Source organism: Rhinichthys klamathensis, unplaced genomic scaffold (genome assembly GCF_029890125.1).
Source record: "Rhinichthys klamathensis goyatoka isolate OS25496 unplaced genomic scaffold, OSU_Roscu_1.1 h1tg000444l_1, whole genome shotgun sequence".
NCBI lineage: Eukaryota > Metazoa > Chordata > Actinopteri > Cypriniformes > Leuciscidae > Rhinichthys > Rhinichthys klamathensis.
In genome coordinates, this window is record NW_026606939.1 from 507,365 (window position 1) to 525,899 (window position 18,535).

General features: G+C 36.1%; 1 protein-coding gene and 1 non-coding gene across 2 annotated transcripts in view; one reads left to right on the forward strand and one right to left on the reverse strand.

The window, feature by feature from the left end:
* The first annotated feature begins 3,495 nt into the window (after window positions 1-3,495).
* Window positions 3,496-18,535, forward strand: part of LOC130071443 (CLIP-associating protein 1) — a 104,017-nt gene continuing 88,977 nt past the window's right edge. Inside the window, exons 1-5 of the mRNA XM_056236279.1 lie at window positions 3,496-3,607; window positions 6,656-7,125; window positions 18,034-18,112; window positions 18,240-18,343; window positions 18,423-18,514. Coding sequence (XP_056092254.1) covers window positions 6,931-7,125; window positions 18,034-18,112; window positions 18,240-18,343; window positions 18,423-18,514 — 470 coding nt within the window. The 5' untranslated portion in view covers window positions 3,496-3,607; window positions 6,656-6,930. The remainder of the gene's footprint in view (window positions 3,608-6,655; window positions 7,126-18,033; window positions 18,113-18,239; window positions 18,344-18,422; window positions 18,515-18,535) is intronic.
* Window positions 17,505-17,635, reverse strand: LOC130071470 (U4atac minor spliceosomal RNA). The gene has a single exon (XR_008804004.1). It is a non-coding gene; the product is annotated as a U4atac minor spliceosomal RNA (small nuclear RNA).

Below are 18,535 nucleotides of genomic sequence, written 5' to 3' on the forward strand. Positions count from 1 at the left end.
GCAGTAAATATTACATTATATACACTTTTATGCCGATGTTTATTTTAAACTCTCCCTTTTTCTTTTTTTGGTCTCCTCTGAGAAAATCTTTGCTTTCTTCGCGTTCTTCCGAGTAGCTGTTGGTTCAGCCATGACGACAACATACAGACGCCGGCAATCAAACGCGAGTTGAGCTCTCACGTTAGAGGAAGTTGGGGTGGTGGGGGAAGTGGCGTATGCCGTAAAGCGGTCGAATTTTGTAGTTCTTTTTGTGCTCGGGTTCCTTCCCGAAACCCGAAGTTACATAGTGCTAGTAAAAGCGATACAGACACCTTCAGGCTTCGGCAGACGTGTCATTCAACCTATTGTAAGTCGATGTACCATCTCAATGGGTTTTGGTAATATATTATAAAGGTTGAAAAGTTCCACAGTGTGCCTTTAACTAGTGAAAATACAATTACAGATATCAAAGATTTATAATTTTTACTAGTTAAAATTAAATTCTTGATATCAAGAATTTGTATTTCTGAGTCATTGTTGATATCAAGAATTAACATTTTTACTAGTAAATGGACTGCATTTATATAGTGCTTTCACAGACCCAATGGCCACCAAAGCGCTTTACAATTTGGCTCACATTCACCCATTCATTCACTCATTCTACACCGACGGCGGTGTCTGCCATACAAGGCGCCATCCAGCTCGTCGGGAGCAGCCGGGGTTAGGTGTCTTGCTCATGGACACCTCGACAGACACTTGGTCAGGTGGAACCTGGGATTGAACCACCAACCTTCCGGTTTGTAGACAACCCACATGAACCACTGAGCCACTGCCGCCCCATTTAGTAAGAAATCTAATTCCTGATATCAGGAATTGGTATTTTAATTAGTGAAATCTGAATTGTTGATATCAAGTATGGCCGGATCGTGAACGAATCGTTCTTTTGAACTGGTTCTTTTTAGTGAACCGGTCGAATCAGTACACTAAATCGGACTGAATCGTTCGAAACAGTTCGCGTTTTGCATCAGTGCTGCTGACACACAAGTTACTAAAGTTACTCACTTTCAGACATGCCTGACAGTCCCTCTGACTCGAAATAAACCAATATCCCGGAGTATATTTCACTCCAGTAAATCCAAGAGTTTGAAACGTGTTGTTTTTGAGAGAAGTGATGAGCACGAGCTGATACTGCGCATGCGCGTACTACCGAACGCACATGTACAGCGGTTATCGGATCACCAGCACAGAACCGAGAACTGTTTCTTTCGGACACGTTCGACATAATGAGAACAACTGATCGATGAGCTGAGCATGCGTGCAATTTTTTTCTGAGGGATGAAATGTACGTTTCTTAAGTATTTATTTAGTTGAACATCAGTAAGTGTAATAAAAAAAAAACATGTTGGAAACATGTTTATCACATAATTACTGTATTATCACTGTATTATTTTAAAGTTTGGAAACACAATGAATGAATTGTAAAACTGTCAAACTAAACATTTTTTAAAATAATATTTTCAGGAACAGCTCATTTAATTTCTAAGTAAGTTGATATAAATATTTGATGTAAACTCTTGCCAAAGTTTTAATGGTGCACACTGCACAGTACTGCTTAGCAGGGGCGTAGCCAGTATTGGGCCAGGGCGGCACTGGCCCGCCCACATTACTCACTGGCCCGCCCAGGCAAGTTTGATAAAAATACATTTTTAGTTTATTTTTATTATTCAAATGTATTTATGAAAATATATTAATATATACCAGATTTATTGTTGACTGCTGTGTGTGTTTAATTTGTTTTCCGAATAAAATTTAACTGGTGAAGCAAGTTGTAGAATGCCTCTCTCCGGAACGTACTCGGTTCCGACAGGAAAACTCTCAGCGGCGTCGGCGCCACAATAATGGCTAAACAACTTTCTTTAATGTGCTATTTGAAAAAAAGCAAGAGTTGAGGAAGAAGACACGCCACTGCCTTCATCTTCCGAGTCCACCCAGCCCAGTTCTTCCGACTCATTACCCCAGGAGAAGGCTAGTCAGGTGCTGGCGCCGGCCGCTTCTTGCTCCCTCTCTCCCCGTCAGCCTGACGCGGGTTTATCCGCCGATCTAACTGTGATATTATTATTTTAGCTTACTTTTTTTCCGGGTGAACTGTATTTGCACTGCTGAATAGCCTGAATAAAATAGACAGGTTATTGTCTATACTGGTTTGTCCAGCCTTTATTGAGCTCTGTTGGTTGAACATGATGATTTGCCGAATATAAAGGTAACTGTTTTTTCAGTTTGTCTATTAATATTAATTATTATTGAAGTCATTTTTTTCTAGGAAAAACTATAGGCCCAGTCACATTTTCACTGGCCCACCCAAAATACAATTTCTGCCTACGCCACTGCTGCTTAGTAAATGTTTATAATGTGTTAAAACATAACGTATTAAACATATTGGAGAAGAAAGACATGCATCGATTTTTTTTAGTTTTGTCGACTGTATATTCTAACCTGGCCCTAGCCAGATGAATTTCGCTCCGCCTAGCTTCACTCACATCCATCTGTAACCGATCCATTGAAATGGCGTTTCAGAAGGCTGGGCCTTATCAAAAATCCTTGCATATGATTGGATAAGCCACTTGTCTGTCATCTTTATCGACGTGCTATTTCAACCACTCACACCGAAGCCAACCCGTGACGCTGAAGAATCCGGTCGGGAGAAGGCACTGATCTATATAACATCGTTTCCACCAACAAAAGCCTTAAGAGCCGTTCTCTGATGTTCTTTTAATGAAACAATATTAGGTAGATTGGACAACACGGATGAAATAGCAGCATCAATGGTTGTTGCAGTTCTTGAATCACCAGTACAGAACCGAGAACTGTTTCTTTCGGACACGTTCGATACGGAGAACCGATGAGCTGGAGATACTGAGCGTGAGGTGTTATGCGTGATAACACCGTCTCTAAACAGAACTTTCTTTCGGCCAACTGATGATGTGCTGATAAGCACGCAGCACGGGTGAACCGAGGACTTAAATGAGGGACCGAATTCGGCTAAATGTCAGTTTATTAAAAATAAAATGATGAAGACCACTTATGCACTTTATATATTTAAGACATGTTAAACATCCGCCTGTAGGCTACAGGGTTCGTTTGCAAAATGTAAATGTAAGAAACTTATCCAAGAGGATTATGACGATGAGTACTATTATTTAAGTGAAGTTATGATTACAAATGCCTTTAATTTAAAGTATTTTTATCCGCCGGGATGATATAATTGACGTCATTACGCGAGGATGTAAAAGAACTGGTGAACCGGTTTTTTGAACCGGTTCATTGAAACGAACTGTCCGAAAGAACCGGTTCGCGCAAAAGAACCGAACTTCCCATCACTAATATCAAGAGTTCATATCCTGCAAATGAATAAATGTTAAAACGGCTTGCCATACTGGCAGATTTTTGAGTTCATCAGACAGCAGATGGCGCTCTATCTCGGCTGAATCTGGCGCATGCGCAGTGTCATCTTGATGTTTGAAGCCGCACAATGGGCGGAGATTTCTGCTGTTTCCTTCCAAATATCAACTGATGATCAACCCACCGCTAACGGTTCCCAATGTAGAGGGTTTAGAGCGAGATATGCCAGGTACGTCCGTTATCAAACGAGCTTTTTCACAGCCTTTATCACTAGTTTCGTTCTGACTCAGCATGGGCTTTGCATGGATTATCAGGGAAAGTAGTTAATGCATACAGTAATATTCAACCGCATATGCCACACTGGATACATCTTATCTTATTACTGTCATGCATGCATGCAAAACAAACATTAGCTATACTGTGACATTGTAGTTGCATCTTGTTTCTTTCCATCTCGATCATTGTTTGCATTAATTTATTGATTAGTCATTCTGTACACTCAGTTGGGTTGGTCTTCCTTTTGCATTTTTAAAAGTCACCCCCAAACCTTTTACTGTACAATTAATGTTAGACACTATATGAACCTAGTATATAGTTTAATTATGAGTTGATGCCATGTGGAAGAATGCACGTGCAACTAGAAGGGAATTAGGAAATATAATTTAAACGAGTGAAATTGTGTGTCACATTTATGTGTTACTTAATAAAAATACCATGGGAAAAACCAAGGTACTTTTTTGTTAGTCATGCAAAATGTCGTATTGTATCTTTTTTTCTCCAGTAAAATATCTAAACATCATTAAAACCAAACGTTTCTGCTGGAACTTATTTTACAAGACAAGACAAATGACACTTGCATTACATAGCTACTTATATATCTATATGCTTTATTCTATATATATATAATATATTCTAATATTAGTAACATGTATTAATATCTTATTCGGTTTTGCTTGGCAGGTAAATGCATTTTATTTGAATGATGTTTAAGCAGGTTAAATATATCAGTTAAGAATATTTTTTGCATGCACTTGTTATATTTTGTGTGTAAAAAAAAAATGCACGTGAAGTTTTTATATTTTAAAATATGTAAGGTCGCGCACGTGTTGTAAACATCGTCTTTTTGGGCCTCGTGCACTAATAACAACCAACATTCTTCACCGTTACCAAGCAACGATATCCAGACGCTTGCTAGTGTCGCTAATGTTTTATCCGTATGTTTTGATCGTATTTTTTAGCGCGTAATACTCGTTGAGTTCTCCCTGAAAGGCCCGGGGTTTGTTTAGTATGTAAGTGTCATGCAGCCCGTCCTGTTTATACTGAGATCTGTTAGCCAGACAGCTGCTAAACAACTGCTCGGTGAAATTAAACACTGCTAAAGTTAGGTTAGCAATCACAACAGCTGCTTCATTAATGCTTAATGGTGAACTGTGACTGCTAATGTCTTCAAATATGGGGTACATGTATGTTCTTACGTGACACATGATGCATGTGACATCATCTTTAGCATTTGAATCACTTACAAGAAATTACCATGGCAATATCATCATCATCATACCATAAAATGTCATAAATATCAAGGTATTTGAATATGGTAATTACAAAATATTACTGCCACTGTACTTTGTGTTATTTGAAAATTCAAAGTAATACTGTGCGTTTACATATAAGTTGATCATTGTTTTTACCATAGGACAAATAAAAGAAAAGTTGAGCCTATTGTAGGGATGATAACAAATATGTATTTTTGAGGGGGGGGGGGGGCATAATTTACGTATAAGTCGCATTTTATTACACATTATAAACACTAAACACAGGGTGTTTTAGTTCCTCTCTCCCCACAACAAATCCTTTCAGTTGATCGATAATCAGAACAGAACAATAATGAAAAATAAAAGTAGCTATATACCCAGCTAACAATTTTTGTTAAGGTGTGTTTTTGCTAATTCTAACGTTGCCCTACCTTCAGTTCATCATGTTTATTCGGTAACACTTTATTTTAGAGTCCTTGTTTCAGGTTACATAAAGTTAAGTAAAAACGAGGGCTTGACATTAACACCCGCCATCCGACCAGATTTCAGCATGTATTTCAGCAGTGGTGTGTAACGCAGTCTCTCCTAGCCACTTTGGCGGGTTGAATTTTATATATAATATATACATTTTTCAATTGTAGTCTTTAAAGGCATCAGAAATAATAAACTGAGTGCAATGAGTGTTGTCAAAAATATAGTTTTTTCGATACACATCGATACTGAAATATCTGAAACTCTTCGATACCAGCTGCTCTTTCTCTCTCTCTCTCCGACAGTGAGTGACACACAAACCCGCCTCTCCTCACTCACTCATTTCATTTGCTCCGGATGAATATTGTTGGTGTTACAGGGCTTGGATTTCAGCGTGGGATTGTGCATATTGCGCATAATTTTACTTATTCCTGCAGATTTTGCGCTCATACCCAAAGTGTGCGCGCATAAAGCCGCATCTCAGTGTTAAATTGAGTTATTTTTCGCTGCTTGATGCGCTTAAACAGTCAAATACACACAAAATAATGTCAAAATACCGGTCTTGGCGAGTATTCACGTAAACACAGTCAGTTAAACAGTTGACGTGAATTAACTGAGTTGAGAAATGTGTAACGGATCCATGCGTCAGGCCTTAAAGTGACAGGCCTTAAAGTGGCCTTAAAGTGACAGCAGCCTAATATACCTGCTGCCAAATTATGAGAAAATATAAAAAATATCTATATGGCAGTTTTCCCCATGGTATCGATGTCAAAATTGTGGCCAGTGAAAATGCTGAGTGGCTCGTAACTTTGAAAAACCGCTATGGTCACAGTGGCTGATGAGCAAAAAAGTTAATAGCAAGCCATGGTAATCTAATACCTATAAAATATGCATAATTACATGCAACTAACCCTAAACCAAACACTCTAACCCTATAGTAAGTACGTATGCAGTTAAATATTATTACTCAGTACTTAAATGTATAATAACACTGTAACAAGGACAACTTAAAATCAAGTGTAACCATTTATTCTTACATATTCGTACATTCATACATCTTTTATCATAAAAAAACAGTATTATATGAACGCTTATAATTGGTTTTAAATAAACCATAATCTTTTAATTATTGTTCGATTTATAAAGATAATCCGAGCACATCAACCATCATATAAGATTAAATTTGTCTATTAATAAGTAAGATTGATCGGTTTAAAGAGTCTTTTTATATTACTTGACCTGTGAATAAATAACTATTTTAATTTGCATTGCAGAACTTGAGGCTGAGACGTGGAACTGGACTTCGTTACAGTGATGGACTGGCCGTTTGACACGATTTCCCTGCTGAAGGTTTTGCACCAGCAGTGTTTGAGTCGTCGGTTATAACATCAACACATGTTGCACCGGTGCCGCCCGCAATCCCGCATTCACACGTCCTGCGCCCTCTTGGATTCGGTCTTTGGATTAACAAGATCACAGGTTGTTTTCAGGCCAGTATTTGTGTTTTTATGTGTTGTCTTCCTGAGTCGTGGTCGGTCTTGACGAAGTCATGGAGCCCAACATGGAGTACATAGTGGCGCAGGTCACGCAGAAAGAGGTCGGACGTCGGTTTCAAGTTGGACCGGAGATCATAGACTATATTCTGGACAGGCAGAAGTCACATGACCTGGAAAATGATCAGACCATGCTGGACCGGATGATGGACAGTCTGGCAACCTCATGGGTCAACGCAAGCAATTTCAAGGTGAGAGAGTTTGGATATCTGTATCCCTCATATCTATCTGAACTTCTATCTCTAACACAGGGTCCTTAAAAAGTCTTAAAATGTCTTAAATAAAGTTTTCCTAATAAAAGTGTCTGAAATTCAGATTCGATGGGTCTTAAATATTTCTGGTCACATTACCGCTAAAACTTCTCCAGTCTGACGGACCCAATGTCCGTCAAATAACCAGTGAAGCATCGATTCGCGAGAATGATTCTGATTTTATTACATAAACAGAGATTGATAATGATCATGTATTTCTGGTATCACTGTTGATACTCTGTGAGAGATTTTATAGTGAGAAATCAAAACAAATGAGCATAACAGGACACATAAAAAACTCACAGAAGAAACATACTGAGGTAAAAATTCAAAATGTTGAGTTTTTTATTTATAACATATGATATAGTTAAGTAACATAACATGACGGGAGCTATTTTGCTGAATATTCTCACGATTGCATATGTAACATTGATTTTAGTTCAATAAACAAGTTGCTCATATTAAATTACGGTTAAACATTAAATATTACATATATGTTTGTGTATATATATATATATATAATGTGTATTTCCATCACAGGTTTGGTCTTAAATTTCATTCAAAGTGGCATTAAAAAGGTCTTTTTTGGGTGTATTCACACCTGCCTTGTTTGGTTCGATTGAATCGAACTCTAGTTCGTTTCCCCCCTTGGTGCGGACCTTTTGGGCAGGTGTGAATACAGCAATCGAACTCGGGTGCGGACCAAACAACCGAACCCAGACCCAGCTGAAGAGGTGTCTCGGTACGCTTCCAAACGAACTCTGGTACGGTTCGGTTACGGTGTGAACATGAACCGACACAATTGCAAGGAAGCACTGCGCCTTTGAGTTAACAGGCTTCCGTAGTCGGAGTTGCGTTATGGGAAAGTGATCTGTTGTAGCCTACTACATTACATCTGTTGCGCGTCTTTCTGCGCGCCGTGTGTGTGCATCATTGGAATTAGGGATGCAACGATACCGCTTTTTCAAAACCGATCCGATCCGATCCCAAAATTCTGAGTATCGGCCGATACCGATACCAATCCGATACCAGTGCAGTTTTTTTTTAAATCAAGTAGAATTTCTATAACTCTGTGTGTTGAACTGATAATCACTCTTTTGTGTGTTAAACACAATCTACTTAACACAGACAACTTAATTTTAAAGAAAAACAACAAATCCAAAAAATATATGATCATAATCTGTGACAAAAATGCTATAATAAACTAGATTAGTGGATAATTCAGCAGTGCAATTTAGTCTAGAAAAATCATGAGTGCACAATAATTGTATAAAATCTGAACATTTAGTGAAGAAAATTTAGGGGAACAAATAAGAGACAATAAGTGTAACACTAAATCTGGTCAAACATTACACATTGCTCTTTGTATTGTTGTAAAATACATTCATGAAAAACAAGATAACAAAAATCAAAAAGATAAATTATTATATATAGGGCCTAGCCTATGGCTAGGCTACTATAAATTGAGACATGTTTTAAATGTATAGCACAGCTGTTTAATGAGGCAGCAACATATGATAGATAGGACAGAACAAGAAAGGCTATTAATAATCTTTCATTGCGCAAAAGTAGTATTATATGATTATGAAAGGATCCAATACAGTGCGGCACACAGCGCTTATGCGCATCCCGAGCGCAGAATGATGCGCTTGAAGCAACACGGAGTCACAGCGCGCAGCGCGTCGAATCCGCATTGAACAGTTCAAAGCACAAAGGAAAGACATATCGATGCGTAGTGTATTATACACAGTATCTATGCAATCGTTTATTGAGCCTTTTCTTTTAACAGTTTTAAATTTCAGTTACTGTGCGCGTGAAGAACAATTATAGTGCTCTCTGACTCTAGGCTACTCTGTTGCGATCTAACAGACGCCCGGTAGAAAGTAACATGATTTAGTTACAGCAATAAAGTCCAGCAATATAAAGTTGTTTTATGCTAAACCATAGACCTTTATCTACAGATCAAGAATAATAATAGTAACATTGAATCATCTTGATCTTGGAGAGTTTCATCGTGTTGCCTGTCGTAACAGAACGCGACGCGCTGTTAAATGCTGAATGGAGAATGACTGACAGCCGCAGCGGAGGGAAAAAGTTTACGAGGTCTTGAATTTAATGACTTAAATATTAATTTTTATCTCACATTATACTATATAATGGCTTCAGAACACTTATAAGATAGTGCACGAAAACTTTATGGTACTTGATAATGTTTTTGTGCCTTTTGTGGGGCTTAACAATAACACAGAATAATACGCACAATATCGGATTTGGATCGGCCTCCTCTGACCGATACCCGATCCGGCAAAAATGGCAGTATCGGAGCCGATACCGATACTGAGTATCGGATCGATGCATCCCTAATTGGAATGGAATGAATGAGTGTGTGCATCAGGACATTCACACACAGAGCGTTCTCTTTAGTCTAATCGCGCATAGATGCAAAAAAAAAAGCATTTGCAGTTCATATAATGTAACGATAGTTACAAGGATGATGCTGCGTTCATTTACGTTAAGCCTTTTTTGCACTTCCTGATTTCCCTACTTGAGAATCCTTGTCCAATGAATGGACGGCCTTAGCACACGTGTGGTTTTGTTTACAAATTTTGGTTCACTTGCAAAAAGAGCAGTGTGAAAGCGAACCGTACCAAAAAAAAAAAAATTGATTTGGTCCGGACCAAAGCAAGTGAACTATCGGACTTTCCTGCTGTGAATACACCCATTTAACTTGTTTATATTAACTCTAAACTCTGGAACAGGTTACCAGTTCACATTAGAGTTGCTCCTACATTACAGATTTTTTAAATCTTAGCTTCAAATTCATTATTTTTCCATTGCTTTTAATGTTCCTTTTAATGTTATTTTTGTATTTGTCTTCTGTTAGTATTTTGATTTTCTTTTGCTATTTAGTTTGAAAATTGTCTCTTTGTGAAACTAGTGTTCTACTGCTTTTGCTTGCATTTATTTTATCGATGTTGTTATGGTCAGCTGCTGCTGTTTTAATGGTGCTATGTAAATAAACCAAACTTGAAACTTGAAAACTTGAGAGGGTTTGGGAGAAAATGAATCTGCCGAAAGCATTTTTCCCATTAGAAACTGAGCAGAGTCTGTAATTTTTTGCATCCTTGGTTGATGCATGTTCCAAGAGTTTTTATACATGATGTTTTATATGTGTGCACGGCTATGATATAGTTGTTGCATTGGAGTTGCATAGCATCGCTGCAGAATTGAACTGCTGAATGTTGTAGCAGTGGAAATGATTGCTGAGGATGATAAAGGCATTTGTTATCATTTCAGGAAGGGCGACTCTCTCCCGTTCTCACCAGTTCAGTGGGACTGTGCTTGAGTTTGTCTTTTCTGAAGCTTGAGTTTGAGTGGAAACTCTGGTTTATAATTTCACAGGACTGCATTTTTAGACGGCAGGCAGTTTGTATTAAATGAGAAATGTGGTTTATGCTCATAATTTACTGACATTGTGTGTGTATTTCAGTAGAGAGATTTACAGAAAGCATCTAAATGCATTTGGAGGAGGTTTTTGAGTTTGGCATTGAATTCTTGTTTCTTTTAATGTGTCTGAGTTCTTCAGTGCTTTATATTCTGATGGTTGTTGTTACTCTTAGTGTTTTACCCTGAAAACAATGTTTTGTTGGAGAAAATCACTTCATATCAAACACATTGATTGACCATAAAAAGGTTATCAAAAATGTTTGAATTAACAAGTAATGTTATTGTAAATAAATATGAGAACCAGGTTAAACATGTCTGATAGTCTGTTATTAAACAAAATGATCCTTAAAAGTCTGAAACAAACACATAACTATTTTTAATAATTAATTTCAGTTCTGAATGGAATATAAGTTTGTTTATCAATTTAGATAAAGCCTATTTTTTTTCACTGAGATCATTGCTATGCTATGTGATTGCCAAAAAAAAAAAAAAAAAAAAAAAATAATAAAAATATGTGTATTTAGTACTACTAATAATATAAATAACTAAATAAAAACAAAATAAATGTACTATTACTATGGTAATATATCACTGTAAAATAAATGAAAATGAGTATATTAGAAAAATCGTATAAACATTGCAAATGTACAATTACAATACTAATATTTATGGCTGTCTTATTTTCCTTTCAAACGTTAAACCATTAAACCTCCATTTTGACGGGAAAACGCATGCGTATTAATGAAGGTTAGTGCTGTACGACTTGAGAAAAATATGAATTTTCTGATCAAAATTGTGATTGCGATTGAAAATGCAATAAAAAATTGCAGGTTTGCTGTGTTTGTAGGGCTGCGCAATTTGGCCAAAATTTTGTGTTAAATACAGTTCCTCCAGAAAACCGTGATTATGCGATCGCATGATTTAGTGCATAATCAGCCAAAGTCCGCATATTTATGCGGGGGCCGCATTTTTTCAAATATGCCGCACTTTCGCCACATAAATTTCCGCTTTCCGTGCAAAATATGCGGGGCTTGCATGATTTCATAATCCTCGCATTTTCGTTGCAAAAAAGTTTGCTTCACACAAGAGCCGCCGTTTCCCCCCTGTTGCCATGGGAACGTTATGAAGTGACGTAATTACGCGACGTGAACATCACCGAAAAGCTGTAAGGTAAAACAGGAGCACACTTTATTTTTTTTATTTTTTTTATTCGTTTTCACAGAAGTTGTTGCATATTCCTTTTGTAAAGCAACAGAACTTGTTTGACTCGTCAATGTGTTATAAGTTTGATGTTTTTATTAGGGCTGTCAAATGATTAATCGTGATTAATCACATCCAAAATAAAAGTTTTTTTTACATAATATATGTGGGTGCATTGTGTATAATTATTTTATATATATAAATACACACACATGCTTGTATATATTTAAGAAATATTTTCATGTACTGTATATAGATTTATATATAATTTATATTATATATAAATATAAATATTTTATATATAAATTATATTTTTTTCTTAAATATACATGCATGTGTGTGTATTTATATATATACAAAATAATTATACACAGTGCACCCACATATATTATGTAAAAAAAACTTTTATTTTGGATGTGATTAATCGTGATTAATCATTTGACAGCCCTAGTTTTTATTAAGGTCTGAAATAAAACAAGATGAGAACTTAAATATTCCAGCACTTTCTGTGATGTATATGTTTGCTTATCATAGGAAGTAATAAGAAATTACTCTTTACATTAAGGTAGTAGCCTAGTGAGAACAGTGTTGGGGGAATCACTTTTTCTCTCTTTTTCATCAAACCGCAGTTTTTGCAATTTCATCGCATTAAATTGCATAAATATCCGGCATATTCCATCGCATTTTTTAAGAAAACGGGCCACATAATCAAGGATTTTTGCCCACAACAATCACAAAAAAACTCTGCGTTTTTCTGGAAGGACTGTAAATACCAATATGGCTATAATAATAATAATCCATATTATTATAATATTTAATTTAATAATCATATTATATTTTTACATTAAAAGTGTAGAATTACAATAATAATATGTATGACCGTCTTAATTTCTCTTCAAACGTTAGACCATTAAACTTTTATTTTGACAGAAACCTGCAGGAAGCCCTTAAAGCTTCTCTTTTGTTGGTAAGCGCTTCTCACATTACTAAACGCTCTTCCTACACTGAGAGAGATCATGTATCTGCGTGGGCTTCAATGGCCTGCTGGAGAAGAGTGATGATGATTCAGCCTGAGATTATTAAAATAGCTCACTGACTGTGTGAAGAGCAGAGTGTTTGCAGCCTGATGGTTGTCTAATGGTTTTGTCAGTTGACGAACTGGAGGAGGTGTATAATTCGTTTATTTGATTAGCCAGCCAATGGCGTGAGATTGGGGGCGGAGCTTTCAGTTTTCTTTTGTTTCTTTGTATCTTTTTGACCAATGACAGATGGCAGGAGTGCTTGAAGAGTGTTTTAAAGTGGAGATTGTGTGTGTTTGTAAGAGATAGGGATGGGCGATACCACTTATTTTGTTTTCGATACGATACCGATACTTCTAAACTGAACTTTTAAATTTGAAAATTTCTTAAATTATTGAATTAATAAGATTATAATGGGTAATGATACAGACTTAACATTATATTTTAAAGGCATTTTAACATTTGATACGCCTTAATTGGAATTTATTAGATTATATTTTTATTTACACGTGGTTACAATGTTTACTTGTAGTGGTAAATCTACAAAATATTATAGGCCTAGTTAAACTATGATCACTGTAATGTTAATTTTCATAAGGGACTGCCAGTGACCGGCTGTTGCACCCATAAAATACAACCTTTTTTATTCTGACAGTGTATGATTGTATATTAAAATTAGTTACAGAATAGAGCTATGAACTTTTAACATTCAAAAAATAATTTATTTGCACAAACTATGTAGGCTACAATTTAAATTAGTTTATTGTGAAATTGCTCAAACATATGATGTGTTTCTGTCTTCTGTTAAGCATTGTTCATCTGGGCTGCATTTCCCATGAGCATCAATGGTTTCTTGTGATACTTTTGGGAAACGCAGCCCTGTTTGAATGCATTGTCGGCAGTGTGTGAACACTCTCTGTGATTGATTGCTTCTGACTTGCAGCATTTGCGTGTGTTCAGATAAGCAGGAAAATAGTTATACTACACAATTATTTACTAAACAGGTTATTCATCCAATTCATTGCATATTGTATGCATTAAACTTCTTGTCAAATAAACAAAATCACTGCTAAAAAACCCCAAAAAACTGCAGTATCGATATTTTTATTTGAGTATTATCAATACTTTCGATACTCGACGTCAGTATGGATATATCGATACTTTGTATCGATGCGCCCATCCCTAGTAAGAGACTGAAGTGTGCTGGCTGTGTTAAGTTGGTCAAGATGAGGATGATTTTCTCATTTGTGTGTAAACTGTCGTGTCACTCCCGATAGCTTAGGTCTCAGTGGGGATGCAAAAGTGCAAAAATTGTACAAAAGTGACGTGAATCCGGTCGTTGTCGTTTTAGTACTCTCTTCCAGCTGTTGTGTCTTTGATCTACAGATGCAAAACCCCTTAAGTGTCACCGGCCCAAATCCATTACATTTTTAAAACAGTAATATCCTATACTAAACCTAAACTAATCTTGACAAACTATATATCATTTGAAAGCTTACAATCTCACAATTTGGTGATTAATTTTCAAAATGAATTACAGAGGAGCCATAATTTATCAATTTGCAACAAGAATATTTTCATACTCCTAAGGCGTGTTTAGACCTTTATTTTGAAATAGTGATGAACATGAAAAATCATGAAAGAAGGGTAGAAACCTCAGTTTGTTTTCATGCCAAGAGTTCAAAAGATAGCATCCATTCAATTATTTTAGAAAACAAAGAAAAAAATGATAGATTCACCATTTGTGATGTGGCAGCGAGCTATAACGCACATACTTGTTCTTTTTATGTGTTTCTTAGAGGTTGAATTCATATCAAAATCTGCCAAACTTCTCATATTACTTCTGAATAGAATGTCTACTTCATAAATTGTATGAAAATTGTGGAAATAATGGTTCATATCACTCAAAACACATATGGAAATGGAGGCGCCCTTATATGGGCAGGTCTGGTTGTGCCCTAGTGGAAGCGTTCGGTACTGCGCCCAAACAAAATCTCACTGAAAGCTCATTTTTTGAGATATCAACCTAAAATTTGAAACACAACTTGTTCAGATTTTTTACTTTGATTTTTTTGCAGTTTTAGAGTCGCCCAGGTTTTGAAAATATATATTTTCTATAAAATATGAATAATTAAATTTTTTACATTGTACATTTTCATAAACTCAAACTTCTATAACTTTTTTTCTGTTTCACTTTCTTAATTTATTTCACTTCAACAAAAATCTGCCAAATGTCCTCTTTAAAACGAGACCAATCTTACGTCTATATTCCAAAGCATTCTTGAATTACAACCATTTAAGTTCGAAATGTGCATTTTCATGTATATTCAAAAAAAGGGGGGTGACACTTAAAGGGTTAAAGTTCATAAAACACATGCAGAGTGAAATCAGGATAAAAATCAGCGCTTCTTCCAGCTTATTTGTCAATGCATCTTTTTCATTTTGCAGCCCAAGTTTCTGTTCTACAGAAGAAAGAATTGCATACAAGTTTGAAACAACATGAGGTTATTTTTGGGTGAACTATCCCTTTAATGCACATATTGAAATCCATCCCACGGATTTCACTCGCAGTCATCAAAAGATGTGGCTAGTACAGTGAATGTAGTTCAGCATGAGTGATGCATTTGTAATAGCAGCGCTGCTGTACTAATGTTACTGTAATGACACTCTCAGAGACATATGGGGAATAAAAGACCTTTTAATTAGATAAATCGAATCGATAATCAGTCTTTAGTTTGATAGATCTGTGATGAAGTATAAGCTCTTAATAAACATGAATTAATGTGCATTGTGCAAGAGTTAATGTGCATGTGTTCATCACACCTCTAAACTCCTTTTAACGGCTCACAAACGCCTGAGTCTCCTCAGCCAATCAGAGCGCTCGTCCCACAGCTGGCCTGGAAACCCAGCCGAGAGTAATCACCCCACTCTCTGTAATGAGGACAGCGAGGGGTCCCACTGCAACACGGGCCATCTTATTTTACCTCACACATGCTCAAAGTCACAGTTAGGACGAATGTGATGGAATAAACATTCTAATGTTGTAATAAAGCCATGTGGTTATTTAAATGTGGCATGTAATCCACAACTGAATGTTGTGTAGAAAGCATGCATCTGGTTCATGCAACCCTATATATAGCAGTGTTTCCTACAGGATTTTGTGAGACTATGGGGATGGAGTTCTGTTCCTCTTGGGGGGTCTGTGGACATGAACCCCAAATAAAAAGATAAAAATTTGCAATTACCTTTTTTATTTTTTATTCAGTGGCGGAAACAAGCTTCCAAATGTTTATTTTGACAAAAACTGCAGTTGAGCTTTTATTTTGAAGGAATTTTGATGGAAACTGCAGTTGAGCTTTTATTTTGAAGGAATTTTGATGGAAACTTTAGTTGAGCTTTTATTGTGACGCAAACTTTAGTTGAGCTTTTATTTTGAAGGAATTTTGACGTAAACTTTAGTTGAGCTTTTATTGTGACGCAAACTTTAGTTGAGCTTTTATTTTGAAGGAATTTTGACGTAAACTTTAGTTGAGAGCTTTTATTTTGAGGCAAACTGCAGTTGAGCTTTTATTTTGAAGGAATATTGATGGAAACTGCAGTTGAGCTTTTATTTTGATGGAATTTTGATGGAAACTTTAGTTGAGCTTTTATTTTGGCGCAAACTTTAGTTGAGCTTTTATTTTGAAGCAAACTTTAGTTGAGAGCTTTTATTTTGACGCAAACTTTAGTTTAACTTTTATTTTGAAGGAATTTTGACGTAAACTTTAGTTGAGAGCTTTTATTTTGACGCAAACTTTAGTTTAACTTTTATTTTGAAGGAATTTTGATGTAAACTTTAGTTGAGCTTTTATTTTGACGCAAACTGCAGTTGAACTATTATTTTGGCGGGAAAACACCTTTACAAACGGTCTCATTACAAATCTAGTAATCAACTTCCTACAAAAATGTTGAAATTATGCAAATGTATATAACTGGTAAATTCATGCTAAATTCAACATATGCAGATTGAGCCGCTCTGAGACGCGGAAAACACGGGATCACAAGTGTTCACTACGCTCTGAAACACGCAGCGCAAAAGTTACTTTATTTAAATCACAGTCTGTTGCCATTTGATAAGGGCACAAAGCCATATTGCGCTTTAGATTTTTAGTTCGTTTACAGATACTTTACCAAAGCAACATTAGAGACATTTTATGTTATTATGAGAAGTTTTTTTAATATTTTCAGTTCATTATGAAACTGTTGGCGGCAGAGATTAGACTATATCAGGCCGCCAGAGTCTAGATAATAGTCGCATATAATTATAATCTAAGTGTAAAAACACATAGATTCAAAGATAAAGAAAATTAAAATTAATTAATTGCTAATTAATTCCAATTTTTTGTATATACCTCAAAACAGTTGAACAAAACATGCAATCATTGCTGGTGAACAATGCAATGCAGTTCAGTGCCATAATCACAATATATTTTTATTTGATTCATTTAGGCAAGTTCATTTATTATAATATCTTTTTTTATGACAATTTTTATGCATTGGCTAATCATGCAATTGCATACAGTCAATGAGATGGATTTAAAATGTACGTCCGGCAATGAGAGTTATTACTTTGATATGAGTACTTTCTGATTTTACTTACTGGTGAATGTAATGGGTTCCAAAAATTGCACCATAGCCTGAACTGGGTAGCTCAGGTGATGCGAGTTGTGTTGGTTAGGTGTTAGCAGGGCTGTTCTCACTACACGTTCATTGAACATCCCAATCCACCCCCAGACAAGGAAGGTTAAAACCGTTATTGCAGCCAATGGCTTCCTTCAGTCCTGCTGCTGTTCACAGTGATGGTGACAGCGATGAACGAGAAACACTGCTGTTTATGTGATATTTTGTGCTTGTTTGATTGACTATGTTTTAGTTGAAAGGATTCAGTGATTATTTACCACAAAGGACTCTTATTTTTGTGATTATCTGACATTAAAATCCAGTACAGTTGGCATTACCCATAATCCTTTGCTCTTGGAATTTGCATACACTCTCCGACTTTCAAAAAAAGAGTTTTCAGTGCGGTTTTGACTTTAAAATGTTACTGAATGTCCTTTGTAATGCAAGTTATTGATCTTTTTATTAAAATATCCTACTTTTATCTTATCTTATTTTTAGATTAATATTGTTTTGTCTTTTTAAGGTGGCTCTGCTGGGAATGGACATAGTGTCCGCTCTAGTGACCAGACTACAGGAACGCTTCAAAACACAAATAGGAACAGGTGAATTATTTAATAATAATATGTATTATAAATAAACATATGCATTTTCATACGTTTGTTGATTCTCAGAACAATGCAGATGCTAATAATCTTTTATTATATAAAGTGTTGTTTCTTCTTCTCTCAGTTCTGCCCAGTTTAATTGATCGTTTAGGTGATTCTAAGGACCAGGTTCGAGATCAAGCACAGTCACTTCTGTTAAAAATCATGGACCAAGCGGCCAATCCACAGGTGAAACACTTTTGTCCTGCTTTAAAGTAAAACTATTTTTAAACTGTGGTTAAAACTGATAAAAACATTTTTTTTTCAGTATGTTTGGGACCGAATGCTGGGCGGCTTCAGACATAAAAACAACAGGACCAGAGAAGCTGTTTGCTTTTGCCTTATTTCCACTCTTAATGTGTATGCATCCGTCAGATTTAC